Source organism: Anolis carolinensis, unplaced genomic scaffold, assembly GCF_035594765.1.
Source record: "Anolis carolinensis isolate JA03-04 unplaced genomic scaffold, rAnoCar3.1.pri scaffold_10, whole genome shotgun sequence".
NCBI lineage: Eukaryota > Metazoa > Chordata > Lepidosauria > Squamata > Dactyloidae > Anolis > Anolis carolinensis.
In genome coordinates this window covers 1,795,721-1,810,368 of record NW_026943821.1, presented here as the reverse complement: position 1 = coordinate 1,810,368, position 14,648 = coordinate 1,795,721, and the positions used below count along the sequence as shown (strand labels likewise).

At 39.4% G+C, this 14,648-nt stretch overlaps 1 protein-coding gene across 4 annotated transcripts in view; it reads right to left on the bottom strand.

Moving 5' to 3' along the window:
* The window catches only part of nectin2 (nectin cell adhesion molecule 2), a 116,382-nt gene extending 102,107 nt beyond the window's left edge, over positions 1–14,275 (bottom strand). For all 4 annotated transcript variants that reach the window (XM_062962776.1, XM_062962777.1, XM_062962778.1 and 1 more), the window contains exon 1: positions 14,012–14,275. In XM_062962776.1, the coding sequence (XP_062818846.1) occupies positions 14,012–14,057 (46 nt within the window). In that variant the 5' untranslated portion in view covers positions 14,058–14,275. The remainder of the gene's footprint in view (positions 1–14,011) is intronic.
* Between the last annotated feature and the right edge of the window lie 373 nt (positions 14,276–14,648).

The window sequence follows — 14,648 nt, the reverse complement described above, 5'->3', positions numbered from 1 at the left end:
CCGCCTGCCAAGAGTATTTTATTTTCCCCTTTGGAAGAGCAAACAACCACGTCATTTACTCCTCGTGACATACAAGCTCTCCTTCCCGGGGCAACAGGTGTGTGCGCCGCAACCCAACAGGTTCCCAAAAAGTCCCAAAGGATCAGCTCCGTCCTCTCCCTTCGGAAGGGAGGCAATTATGTCCGGATTGCGACCAAAGGGAGAGGTGCGCCCAGATGCGCCAACTAAAACATCCCATAATAATCAAGGAGGCTGGGAAGAAAATAGCGCCGTGGTTTGGAGTTCGAGTTAGGGTGCTTCTTCTCGACTTGTTGAATTAGTACAGTTTGGCACCACATTAACCATAACTGCCATAGCTCTATGCAATGGAATGGTGGGATTTATAGTTTCCCAAGATCTTTTGCCCTCCGATGTATATTACAGAATGGATGCACTTTGGCACAACATTAACCATCCATGGCTCTATGCAATAGAATAGTGGGATTTATAGTTTCCCAAGGTTTTTTGCCCTCCAATATATATTACAGAATGGATGCACTTTGGCGCAACTTTAACCATCCACGGCTCTATGCAATAGAATAGTGGGATTTATAGTTTCCCAAGGTTTTTTGCCCTCCAATATATATTACAGAATGGATGCACTTTGGCACCACGTTAACCATCCATGGCTCTATGCAATGGAATAGTGGGATTTATAGTTTCCCAAGATCTTTTGCCCTCCGATGTATATTACAGAATGTATGCACTATGGCACATTAACCATCCATGGCTCTATGCAATGGAATAGTGGGATTTATAGTTTCCCAAGATCTTTTGCCCTCCGATGTATATTACAGAATGGATGCACTTTGGCACATTAACCATCCATGGCTCTATACAATGGAATAGTGGGATTTATAGTTTCCCAAGATCTTTTGCCCTCCGATGTATATTACAGAATGTATGCACTTTGGCACATTAACCATCCATGGCTCTATGCAATGGAATAGTGGGATTTATAGTTTCCCAAGATCTTTTGCCCTCCGATGTATATTACAGAATGTATGCACTTTGGCACATTAACCATCCATGGCTCTATGCAATGGAATGGTGGGATTTATAGTTTCCCAAGATCTTTTGCCCTCCGATGTATATTACAGAATGTATGCACTTTGGCACATTAACCATCCATGGCTCTATGCAATGGAATAGTGGGATTTATAGTTTCCCAAGATCTTTTGCCCTCCAATATATATTACAGAATGGATGCACTTTGGCGCAACTTTAACCATCCATGGCTCTATGCAATGGAATAGTGGGATTTATAGTTTCCCAAGGTTTTTTGCCCTCCGATGTATATTACAGAATGGATGCACTTTGGCGCAACTTTAACCATCCATGGCTCTATGCAATGGAATAGTGGGATTTATAGTTTCCCAAGATCTTTTGCCCTCCGATGTATATTACAGAATGGATGCACTTTGGCGCAACTTTAACCATCCATGGCTCTATGCAATGGAATAGTGGGATTTATAGTTTCCCAAGGTTTTTTGCCCTCCAATATATATTACAGAATGGATGCACTTTAGCACCACATTAACCATCCATGGCTCTATACAATGGAATAGTGGGATTTATAGTTTCCCAAGATCTTTTGCCCTCCGATGTATATTACAGAATGTATGCACTTTGGCACATTAACCATCCATGGCTCTATGCAATGGAATAGTGGGATTTATAGTTTCCCAAGATCTTTTGCCCTCCAATATATATTACAGAATGGATGCACTTTGGCGCAACTTTAACCATCCATGGCTCTATGCAATGGAATAGTGGGATTTATAGTTTCCCAAGGTTTTTTGCCCTCCGATGTATATTACAGAATGGATGCACTTTGGCGCAACTTTAACCATCCATGGCTCTATGCAATGGAATGGTGGGATTTATAGTTTCCCAAGATCTTTTGCCCTCCGATGTATATTACAGAATGTATGCACTTTGGCACATTAACCATCCATGGCTCTATGCAATGGAATAGTGGGATTTATAGTTTCCCAAGATCTTTTGCCCTCCAATATATATTACAGAATGGATGCACTTTGGCGCAACTTTAACCATCCATGGCTCTATGCAATGGAATAGTGGGATTTATAGTTTCCCAAGGTTTTTTGCCCTCCGATGTATATTACAGAATGGATGCACTTTGGCGCAACTTTAACCATCCATGGCTCTATGCAATGGAATAGTGGGATTTATAGTTTCCCAAGATCTTTTGCCCTCCGATGTATATTACAGAATGGATGCACTTTGGCGCAACTTTAACCATCCATGGCTCTATGCAATGGAATAGTGGGATTTATAGTTTCCCAAGGTTTTTTGCCCTCCAATATATATTACAGAATGGATGCACTTTAGCACCACATTAACCATCCATGGCTCTATACAATGGAATAGTGGGATTTATAGTTTCCCAAGATCTTTTGCCCTCCGATGTATATTACAGAATGTATGCACTTTGGCACATTAACCATCCATGGCTCTATGCAATGGAATAGTGGGATTTATAGTTTCCCAAGATCTTTTGCCCTCCAATATATATTACAGAATGGATGCACTTTGGCGCAACTTTAACCATCCATGGCTCTATGCAATGGAATAGTGGGATTTATAGTTTCCCAAGGTTTTTTGCCCTCCGATGTATATTACAGAATGGATGCACTTTGGCGCAACTTTAACCATCCATGGCTCTATGCAATGGAATAGTGGGATTTATAGTTTCCCAAGATCTTTTGCCCTCCGATGTATATTACAGAATGGATGCACTTTGGCGCAACTTTAACCATCCATGGCTCTATGCAATGGAATAGTGGGATTTATAGTTTCCCAAGGTTTTTTGCCCTCCAATATATATTACAGAATGGATGCACTTTAGCACCACATTAACCATCCATGGCTCTATACAATGGAATAGTGGGATTTATAGTTTCCCAAGATCTTTTGCCCTCCGATGTATATTACAGAATGTATGCACTTTGGCACATTAACCATCCATGGCTCTATGCAATGGAATAGTGGGATTTATAGTTTCCCAAGGTTTTTTGCCCTCTCCGGATCATTTATACTATAGAATGGATGCACTTTGGCACCAAGCTAACCATCCACGGCTCAATGCAATAGGAATGGTGGGATTTATAGTTTCCCAAGATCTTTTGTCCTCTACGGGATCATTTATACTATAGAATGGATGCACTTTGGCACCGTGCTAACCATCCATTTATTATTTTACTCTATTATTATTACATTTATTATTTTAGTGTATTTATTATTATTGGATGGATACTTAATCCCATTTACCGTATATACTTGAGTATAAGCCGACCCGAATATAAGCCGAGGCACCTAATTTTACCACACAAAAAAAACTGGGAAAACATTGACTCCAGTATAAGCCGAGGGTGGTAAATTTCAGAAATAAAAATAGATACCAATAAAATTACATTAATTGAGGCATCAGTAGGTTAAATGTTTTTGTATATTTACGTAAAGCTCAAATTTAAGATAAGACTGTCCAACTCTGATTAAATCATTATTCTCATCTTCTTCAATGTAAATGTGCCTATGTGTCCTTTTAATAATAATAGAGTAAAATAATTCATGTAATAATAATAATAAATACAGAAAAATAATGCATGTAATAATAAATAGAGTAAAATAATAAATGCAATAATAATAAAATCAGAGTGAAATAAATGTAATAGTAGCAACAATAATAGAGAAAAATAATAAATTTAACAATACCAATAATAATAGAGAAAAATAATAAATGTACCATATATTCTCGAGTATAAGCTGACCCAAATATAAGCCAACCAGGACCCTCACCAGAGTATAAGCCACGGGGGGCTTTTTCAGTCTTAAAAAAAAGGGTTGAAAAACTAGGGTTATACTCGAGTATATACAGTACATTGAAGAAGGTTAAAATAATGATTTAACCAGAGCTGGACAGTGTTATCTTAAATTACAGTTTTATCTAAATATTCAAAAAGATTTAACCTACTGATGCTTCAATTAGTGTAATTTTATTGGTATCTATTTTAGAAATTGACCTGTAGCTGCTTCATTTCCCACCCTCGGCTTATACCCAAGTCAATAAGTTTTCCCAGGTTTTGGTAGCAAAATTAGGTGCCTCGGCTTATATTTGGGTCGGCTTATACTCGAGTATATATGGTAAGCTGTATTTGAGGAAAGCATTGGCAAAAACCCTACAAAATGCATGAGGTCACCATAAGTCAACAGATGCAAAACTAATGGCATTGCTATCATTGGAGAAGTGACTTGAAAATACATATCTAGACAGGCATATACACCTGCACCAGGTGTGGCTTTTTACCTGCTTTCGTGGCAAGTCCCGCCCCCCAAACTCCCCTCTTCCGGGTCTTCCTTAAAGTGACGGGAGCCCTTTTTCCAGTTTGCAACCTTGCAATCCACGTTAACACCCAAGTATTTCAGCCACAGGAAAACCCTACAAACAGGAACGCTGCGCCACGCTCTAGCAATATTTTAATTACAAAATATACAGACGCGAAGCCACGCATTTCAAGAAGTTTCATTACAGAATTTTAAACCAGATGGATGCGTCCGTAAGTCTTTGAACCATTCGGAAAAACCCCAAGGCTTTCCATTGAGAAAATGAGTCACCGCAAACAGACTGTTTGGAGAACTTACTCACCCAGTTGTGGGCGTCATATACAGCTGGAAGGGACCCCTGAAGGTCATCTAGTCCAAACCCCATTTCTGCCGCACAAGGCGAACCAACTAAATAATAATGATGATGATGATGATGATGATGATGCAATTAAGGCCAAGATCGAAAAATCAGCTGATGGCCCAAAATGCAGACTGTGCAAGGAAACCGACAAAACCATGGATCATTTCCTCAGCTGCTGTAAGAAAATTACACAGACAGACTACAAACAGAGGCACAACTATGTGGCCCAAATGATCCATTGGAACTTATGCCTCAAGTACCACCTCCCAGCAGCAAAGAACTGGTGGGATCACAAACCTACAAAAATATTGGAAAATGAGCACGCAAAGATACTGTGGGACTTCCGAATCCAGACTGACAAAGTTCTGGAACACAACACACCAGACATCACAGTTGTGGAAAAGAATAAGGTTTGGATCATCGATGTCGCCATCCCAGGTGACAGTCGTATTGACGAAAAACAACTGGAAAAACTCAGCCGCTCTCAGGACCTCAAGATTGAACTTCAAAGACTCTGGCAGAAACCAGTGCAGGTGGTCCCGGTGGTGATAGGCACATTGGGTGCCGTACCAAAAGATCTCAGCCGGCATTTGGAAACAATAGACATTGACAAAATCACGATCTGCTAACTGCAAAAGGCCACCCGACTGGGATCGGCACGCATCATCCGAAAATACATCACACAGTCCTAGACACTTGGGAAGTGTTCGACTTGTGATTTTGTGATACGAAATCCAGCATATCTGTCTTGTTTGCTGTGTCATACAACAACAACAACAACAACAACAACAATAATAATATTCTCTCACACCAGAAGTGACTTGCAGTTTCTCAAGTCGCTCCTGACACGAATAATAACAATAATAATAATAGAGTATCACTTATCCAAGCCTCGCTTATCCAAGCCTCTATATAATCCAAGCTATTTTTGTCGTCAATGTTTTCAATACATCGTGATATTTTGGTGCTAAATTCGTAAATACAGTAATTACAACATAACATTACTACGTACTGAACTACTTTTTCTGTCAAATTTGTTGTATAAAATGTTTTGGTGCTTAATTTGTAAAATCATAACCTAATTTGATGTTTAATAGGCTTTTTCTTAATCCCTCCTTATTATCCAAGATATTCGCTTATCCAAGCTTCTGCCGGCCCGCTTAGCTTGGATAAGTGAGACTCTTCTGTAATGCAATTTTATTTATATACCGCCCTATCTCCTCAGGGGATTCAGTGAGGTTTCCAACATGATAAAAACAATACAATACAATACAAATAAAAGCAGAACCATACAACAATTAAAAAATAATACAAGTAAATCACACCTGACAGATGGCCATCCACCTTCAATGTTAAAATCTCCTAAGTAGGAAAGCCTATTGCCCTCCAAGGCAGTCCACAATCGGCTAGAATCGGAAGGGAGCCCAAAAGATCATCTAGACCAAACTCATGTTGCCATAGAGGAAGATGCAACAAAAGCATTCCAAATGTTTTATGTTTTAATGCAAAACAAAGCCACAGAAGACCATATGCCACACTACTTCCTTTTACATTTTAAAATATAATCAATATCAAACATCAAACTCAGTGGCTAAAGAGATCAAAGCTCTATCCTCCCATCGCAGCTCTACGATTCGGCTTTAGTCGCCATGGCAACCACCCTGGGATTTGCAGTTGGTGCATCGTTCCCATCCATTCCATCCTATGACCGAGGGACCTCCAAGGTCCACGTCTACACTGCAGAACTGATGCAGTTTAACACCACTTTAACTGTCATGGCACAATGCTATGAGATCTTGGGATTTGAAGTTTTGCAGAGGTAGAACTCAAGACTTGAACCGCACTGGTATAAGAAGATGGGGTCTTGGGATTTGTAGTTTTGCAAAAGGGTGCATCTGCATTGTAAATTAGCACAGCTTTACTCCACCTGAACTGCCAAAAAAGTGCTAGAATTTCTCCAAAACTACACCTCCCAGGATTGCTTAGATCAGAGGCAGGTAATAAATACAAAGTACAGTAGAGTCTCACTTATCCAAGCTTCACTTATCCAAGGTTCTCTATTATCCAAGGCAGTCTGCCTTTTAGCAGTCATTGTTTTTATAGTAAATGTTGCAATGTTTTGGTGCTAAATTCATAAATACAGTAATTGCTACATAACGTTACTGTGTATTGAGCTGCTTTTTCTGTCAATTTGTTGCAAAACATGATGTTTTGGTGCTTATTTTGCAAAATCGTAATGTAATTTTATGTTTATTAGGCTTTTTTTCTTAATCCCTCCTTATTATCCAAGATTTTTGCTTATCCAATGTTCTGCCGGCCCGTTTATCTTGGATAAGTGAGATTCTACCTTATTATTATTATTATTGTATGACACAGCAAACAAAATAGATATGCTGGATTTGTATCACAAAATCATATCTACAGTAGAGTCTCACTTATCCAACACTCGCTTATCCAAGGTTCTGGATTATCCACCGCATTTTTGTAGTCAATGTTTTCAATACATCGTGATATTTTGGTGCTAAATTCGTAAATACGGTAATTACTACATAGCATTACTGTGTATTCAACTACTTTTTCTGTCAAATTTGTTGTAAAACATGATGTTTTGGTGCTTAATTTGTAAAATCATAACCTAATTTGATGTTTAATAGGCTTTTCCTTAATGCCTCCTTATTATCCAACATATTCACTTATCCAACGTTCTGCCAGCCCGTTTATGTTGGATAAGTGAGACTCTACTGTATCTTGTTTGCTGTGTCATAGTAAAATAATAATAGTAAAAAAATAAAAAATAAATATTCTTTTTATTATTTATAAAAATAATTAAATAATAATAATAATAATAATAATAATAATAATTATTATTATTATGTTCCCTGCTGGGCCAATAAAAAACCCACTGGGTGACCTGGGGCAAGTCACACTCTCTCGGCCTCAGCCGAAGGCAACAGAAACTCTTAAAGGACTTTTAAAAAGAAAATCTATAGTTTGGAGGGGATCTAAAGTTGAGGACTAGGATCTTAATAGAGACCTGGGTTCAAATTCCCACTTAAACTCCACAGGGGCAGGTCATACTCTCTCAGCCTCAAGACACAAGCAATAGGAAACCATTTTCCGATCAGGTCTAGCTAGGTTTGCCACTAGAGAATCCCTAAGGACTGCCTAAACCACAAATCCCAGCAGGCTGTTGGCCATTGCCCTCTAAAGCCAATAGCGGAGCGAAAGGGCTCAGTTGTATATCAAAACAAGGATGATGGGCAGGGCGGCTCAAGCGGTAAGCAAACTACGCATAAACGCAGCATTGCCCAAACACAAGTCAAAGAACATGAAAGGCACTGCAGACTAACTCAACCAGAGAAATCAGCCATAGCAGAGCACTTGATGAACCAACCTGGACACAGAATATTATTTGAGAACACAGAAATGCTTGACCACTCCAACAACTATCATGTCAGACGACACAGAGAAGCCATTGAAATCCATAAGCATGTGGACAACTACAACAGAAAGGAGGAAACCATGAAAAAGAACACAATCTGGCTGCCAGTATTTAAAAAACTCAAAAATCAGAACAGTAAATAAGAAGCAACACTCTGAAAACAGAGTAGTTCCAGACATGAATCAACCAGGGGCAGCTAACGACTCTGAACAAAGGATGCCTCTAGGCAGGAAGAAGCCTTGAGATGAAGCTATTCAATGCTAATCAAGGTGATTAACTACAACATTCACACTGGCCTTCAACTGACAAAGAGTTCTTCGTGTTGTCGAAGGCTTTCATGGCCGGGATCACAGGGTTGTTGTATGTTTTCCGGGCTGTATGGCCATATTCCAGAAGTATTCTCTCCTGACGTTTCGCCCACATCTATGGCAGGCTTCCTCAGAGGTTGCGAGGTATGGAGAAAATAAGCAAGGAAGCTATTCAATGCTAATTAAGGTGGTTAACTACAACATTCACACTGGTCTCCAACTGACAAGAGTTCTTCTCTTACCCTGGACTTTCCACAGATAAATAAATCCCACTGGCCTAGACCTCACAACCTCTGAGGATGCCTGCCATAGATGTGGGCGAAACATCAGGAGAGAATGCTTCTGGAACTTGGCCATAGTTTCCAACAGACCTCACAACCTCTGAGAATGCCTGCCATATATGTGGGCGAAACATCAGGAGAGAATGCTTCTGGAACATGGCCATAGTTTCCAACAGACCTCACAACCTCTGAGGATGCCTGCCATAGATGTGGGCGAAGCATTAGGAGAGAATGCTTCTGGAACATGGCCATAGTTTCCAACAGACCTCACAACCTCTGAGGATGCTTGCCATAGATGTGGGCGAAACGTCAGGAGAGAATGCTTCTGGAACATGGCCATAGTTTCCAACAGACCTCACAACCTCTGAGGATGCTTGCCATAGATGTGGGCGAAATGTCAGGAGAGAATGCTTCTGGAACATGGCCACAGTTTCCAACAGACCTCACAATCTCTGAGGATGCCTGCCAGAGATGTGGGCGAAACATCAGGAGAGAATGCTTCTGGAACATGGCCATAGTTTCCAACAGACCTCACAACCTCTGAGGATGCCTGCCATAGATGTGGGCGAAACGTCAGGAGAGAATGCTTCTGGAACATGGCCATAGTTTCCAACAGACCTCACAACCTCTGAGGATGCTTGCCATAGATGTGGGCGAAACGTCAGGAGAGAAATGCTTCTGGAACATGGCCATAGTTTCCAACAGACCTCACAACCTCTGAGGATACTTGCCATTGATGTGGGCGAAACGTCAGGAGAGAATGCTTCTGGAACATGGCCAGACAGTCCGGAAAACATAAAACCGGGCGAATGATTGGTTTGGGGGCAGGGACACCAAAAATAACTGCTTGCTTACACTTGAAAATTACCTAGGGCTGGCTCTAATGATGGGGGAAAGGTAGCTTTTTCTAAGTGTCTCGGGACTATTCCCACGATGCAGAGTGATGGGTGTTGTAGTCCCACCTGGAAGGCTTTCTATTGGCTGCCTCTTCCTTGCCGCTTCTCCTATTCCTTGCACGGAGGAGGCATAGACATTCGAAGCAGGCTTGCAAAAGGAGGAGCAAACGGCTCTCTTTCCCTTAGCAACTCCATGGCTCCTGGCTACGAAATAATCAAGAAGCCAATTGGACAAAAATATATATATAAAAAAATACTGGTGGGCTTTGGGATTATTATTTTATTTTTGTACAAGGGGGGAAACAAGACTTCCTATTGGGTAGGAATCCCCATCTGCACTGGAAATAATTCTATTTAATAAAAAAGGAGTGAATTGGGCTTAGGAAGAAGGGGGCTATCAGATATCAAAACTACAGAAGAAGCCCTTGTCACAATATTGAGATATCAATGTGCATAGGTGTAAATAATATGTATATGTGTAAATACACAAAGACACAACACTTTCTGGGATACAGACTTTGGGGATCTCCATGGACCTCTCTCTACCATTGATGCTATATAGATATACACATCTACATGGAAAGCTCTTATTCTATATATATATATACATACACATATATACATATATCTATATATATAAAAGGGTAATGAAATTTCGGCCTAGGACAAAACAATAAAACTACACATCCCAGAAACACCAAACTTAGCAGCACAACCCCTCATCTATGCCTCTACGTTCATACAAAAAAAAGCTCCAGCTACTCCAGAAAACGGCCAGGCTTTGAGACTGCAAGGCTATTCACTGCTATTCCATCTGGCCAACAAAGGATTCCCATAAGCCACAGCCGGGCAAAGCTAGTATTTTATATATACACACACACTTTCTGAGATTTCCATGATATATCCAAAAATAATAACATATATTATCAACCCATACATAGATTGATTGTAGAGATGGGTTGATAACATATATTATTTTGGAGATATCTTGGAAATACACACACCCTATATGATAGCTCACTACGATATATATATATTTCATATATATACACACACAAAACACATGAAGATGCATACATATACAAACACTACTTTCTACACTACACATACACACACAGAGACATACATATATACTTTGTATATGTATGCATATTTTATACATATACACAACACATATACACATATATCTAGTGTTTGTATATGTATATTTATGTGTTGTGTATATACAAACACTAGATACACACACACATAGTCGCACTTTCTAGGAGACATAGGTACATATTATGGATCCATCTCTATAATATCTACATATATATACACACACACACATATATATACATATATACCCACATACATATATATAAATACACACACACATATATACATATCTATATATACATATATCACACACTTTCTGGGATTTCCATGTTGATAATATCTACAAAATTATAGATGAGACAGATTGATAGATCAATGTATGGACTCATCTCTATATCATATATAAATAAATACACATATACACTCATACATTACACAGACACACTTTCTGTGTATAATGTCGATAATACCGAGATAGAAACCATCTCTATATGTCCAGAAATATTATACATTATATATAAATAACATATATAAATATATAATATATATATAATATTATAATATTTAATATATAACTATAATATAAATATTATATATTATATATAAATAACATATGTAAATATATAATATATATAATATATAATATTATAATATTTAATATATAACTATAATATATAAATATATATATTTAATTTTATAATATTTAATATATATAAATATATATTTAATATTATACTATATAAAGATATTATTTATAATATATAAATCATATATATATATATATATATATATATATATATATATATATATATATAAAGATAAAATAGTATATTATATATAAATCATATTTATATGATTTATGTATCATTTAGGTGTGTTTATAGAGATGGTTCCATCCAGAGACACACTTTCTGGGATGTATAGTTTCTGGGAATTTCCATGTTGATAGAATCATAGATCATCTCTCCTATTTATATCTATCTATTACTATATGGCGCCTTCTCTATCACCTCATACATATTATACATACAGTATATATATGAAATTTACATTTCAATATGTGTGTTTACAGTAAAATTTTGGCAATGCCTGTGTGTTTTGATTACGCTGTGACCCGTCTGAGCAACGAAGCGGGGCGGGAAAGAAATACTATTATTATTGGTATTACTAATAATATTAATATTAATAATACTATTTTGGAGATATATAGTATTGATATATAATGTATAATATTCCGCCTCCCTGGAAAACCCAGTTTCCCCCGGGGGTGTCTTATTTTTCCCCACATCCAACAAAAAAGCCCTTAATTTCTAATGAGTTCAGATCTGGGATAGAAAGCAAAACAAGGATTGGATCCGGTCTCAGTCCAACGAGCTTTACGTGGGAGTAAATACATTGGTTCCAATGGGTCTACTCAAAAGGGGAAACTAGAGTAGGCGGTCAATGCATGAGACCATCCCTAGACCTACTGAGTTTACACGGGAGTAAATTCATTGTATCCAATAGATCTATACTAATGGGAAAACTATTAAGAGTTCAATGCATGGGACCATCCCCTTAGACTAGCTGAGCTTACACAAGAGTAAATGCATTGGTTCCAATGGGTCTACTCTAATAGAAAACTGGGGTGTCCTATGCATGGGATATCCTTGATCAACTGAGTTTACATGGGAGTAAATGCAATGTTCCCAATGGGTTTACTCTAAAGGGAAAACTAGAGTAGGGGCGTTGAATGCATGGGACTGAGTTTACACGGTAGTCAATGCAATGGTCCCAATGGGTCTACTCTAATGGGGAAACCATGGCAGCATCCCTTAAGGCAACTGAGTTTACACGGGAGTGAATGCATTGGTTACAATGAGTCTACTCTAATAGAACACCAATTGGGAGGCCCCGATGCATGGGATAGCCTTAAATCAACTGGTTTTACACGGGAGTAAATACTTGGGTTACAATAGGCCTACTCTAATAGAGATATCCTTAAATCAATGGGTTTACACGGGAGTAAATACTTGGGTTAGAATAGATCTACTCTAATAGAGACCCAGGAGTTGGGTTTACACGGGAGAAAATACTTGGGTTAGAATAGGCCTACTCTAATAGAGATATCCTTAAATCAGCTGGCTTTACATGGGAGTAAATACTTGGGTTACAATAGGCCTACCCTAATAGAGACCCAGTGGAGTTGGGTTTACACAGGAGTAAATACTTGGGTTACAATAGGTCTACTCCAATAGATATATACTTAAATCAACTGGGTTTACACGGGAGTAAATACTTGGGTTAGAATAGATCTACTCTAATAGGGACCCAGGAGTTGGGTTTACACGGGAGTAAATACTTGGGTTAGAATAGTTCTACCTTAATAGGGATCCACTGGAGTTGGGTTTACACGGGAGTAAATGCTTGGGTCATAATAGGCTTACTCTAATAGAGATATTCTTAAATCAACTGGCTTTACACGAGAGTAAATACTTGGGTTACAATAGGTCTACTCTAATAGACCCAATGGAGTTGGCTTTACGCGGGAGTAAATACTTGGATTAGAATAGTTCTACTTTAATAGGGATCCAGTGGAGTTGGGTTTACACGGGAGTAAATACTTGGGTTAGAATAGTTCTACTTTAATAGGGATCCAGTGGAGTTGGGTTTACACGGGAGTAAATACTTGGGTTAGAATAGTTCTACTTTAATAGGGATCCAGTGGAGTTGGGTTTACACGGGAGTAAATACTTGGGTTAGAATAGTTCTACTTTAATAGGGATCCAGTGGAGTTGGGTTTACACGGAAGTAAATACTTGGGTTAGAATAGTTCTACCTTAATAGGGATCCAGTGGAGTTGGGTTTACACGGGAGTAAATACTTGGGCTACAATAGGTCTACTCTAATAGAGATATACTTAAATCAACTGGGTTTACACGGGAGTAAATACTTGGGTTACAATAGGTCTACTCCAATAGAGACCCAGTGGAGTTGGGGGCGCTAAGGCAACTGAGTTTACACGGGAGTAAGTGCACGGGATCCAATAGGTCTACTCTAATAGCAAGCGTGGGAAAGGCTACAGCGGATCAGAACCGCGGGGGTTGCCCAGGGTAACCAGAGGCTTATTTTCTCGCTCTTCCGGGCGGGAGGCCAGCGGGGCAGGTGGCCTGGCTCGCCATCTTGGCCGAGGCGAAGGAAAACTTTCTCCCGACGGAGAAGGAGGAAGGAGGGAAGGAGGGAGGGACGGGCTTACTCACCGGGGAGGAGGCAGAGCAGGGCGCCGAGGCTCCACAGGGGGCCCATGGGGGGTCTTCCGAAGGAGGCCGAGCCCAGCCTGGAACGCCCGGCCCGAAAGCGGAGTCGCTCCGGATCTCCGGAGAAGCCTCTCAGAAAAAGAGAACCAGAGAGAGCAGCCAACCCGTCTGGCGGCTCAAGACGACTGCCAGCGCCCGGTGAGGCTGGAGCCACGCCCCCTCGGGGAGGAGCCAGCGCCAAGCCACGCCCCCGGCCAGCCACCGCCTCCTTCCTTTCCCATTGAGACAAGTGGCACTTAACGCGGGACCAAAGTGCATTCCTTCCACAGTGTAGATGCACCCAGAGAATTATTATTACTATTATTATGGATGTTATGGTGATTATTATTATTATTATTATTATTATTATTATTATTATTATTATTATTCTGATGTATTCTTGTTCTTGGTAGATGCACCCAGATAATTATTATTATTATTCTGATGTATTCTTGTTATTCTCTTGGCACCCAGAGAATTATTATTATTATCAATGTTATTGTGATTATTATTATTCTGATGTATTCTTGTTCTTGGTAGATGCACCAAGAGAATTATTATTATTATTCTGATGTATTCTTGTTATTCTCTTGGCACCCAG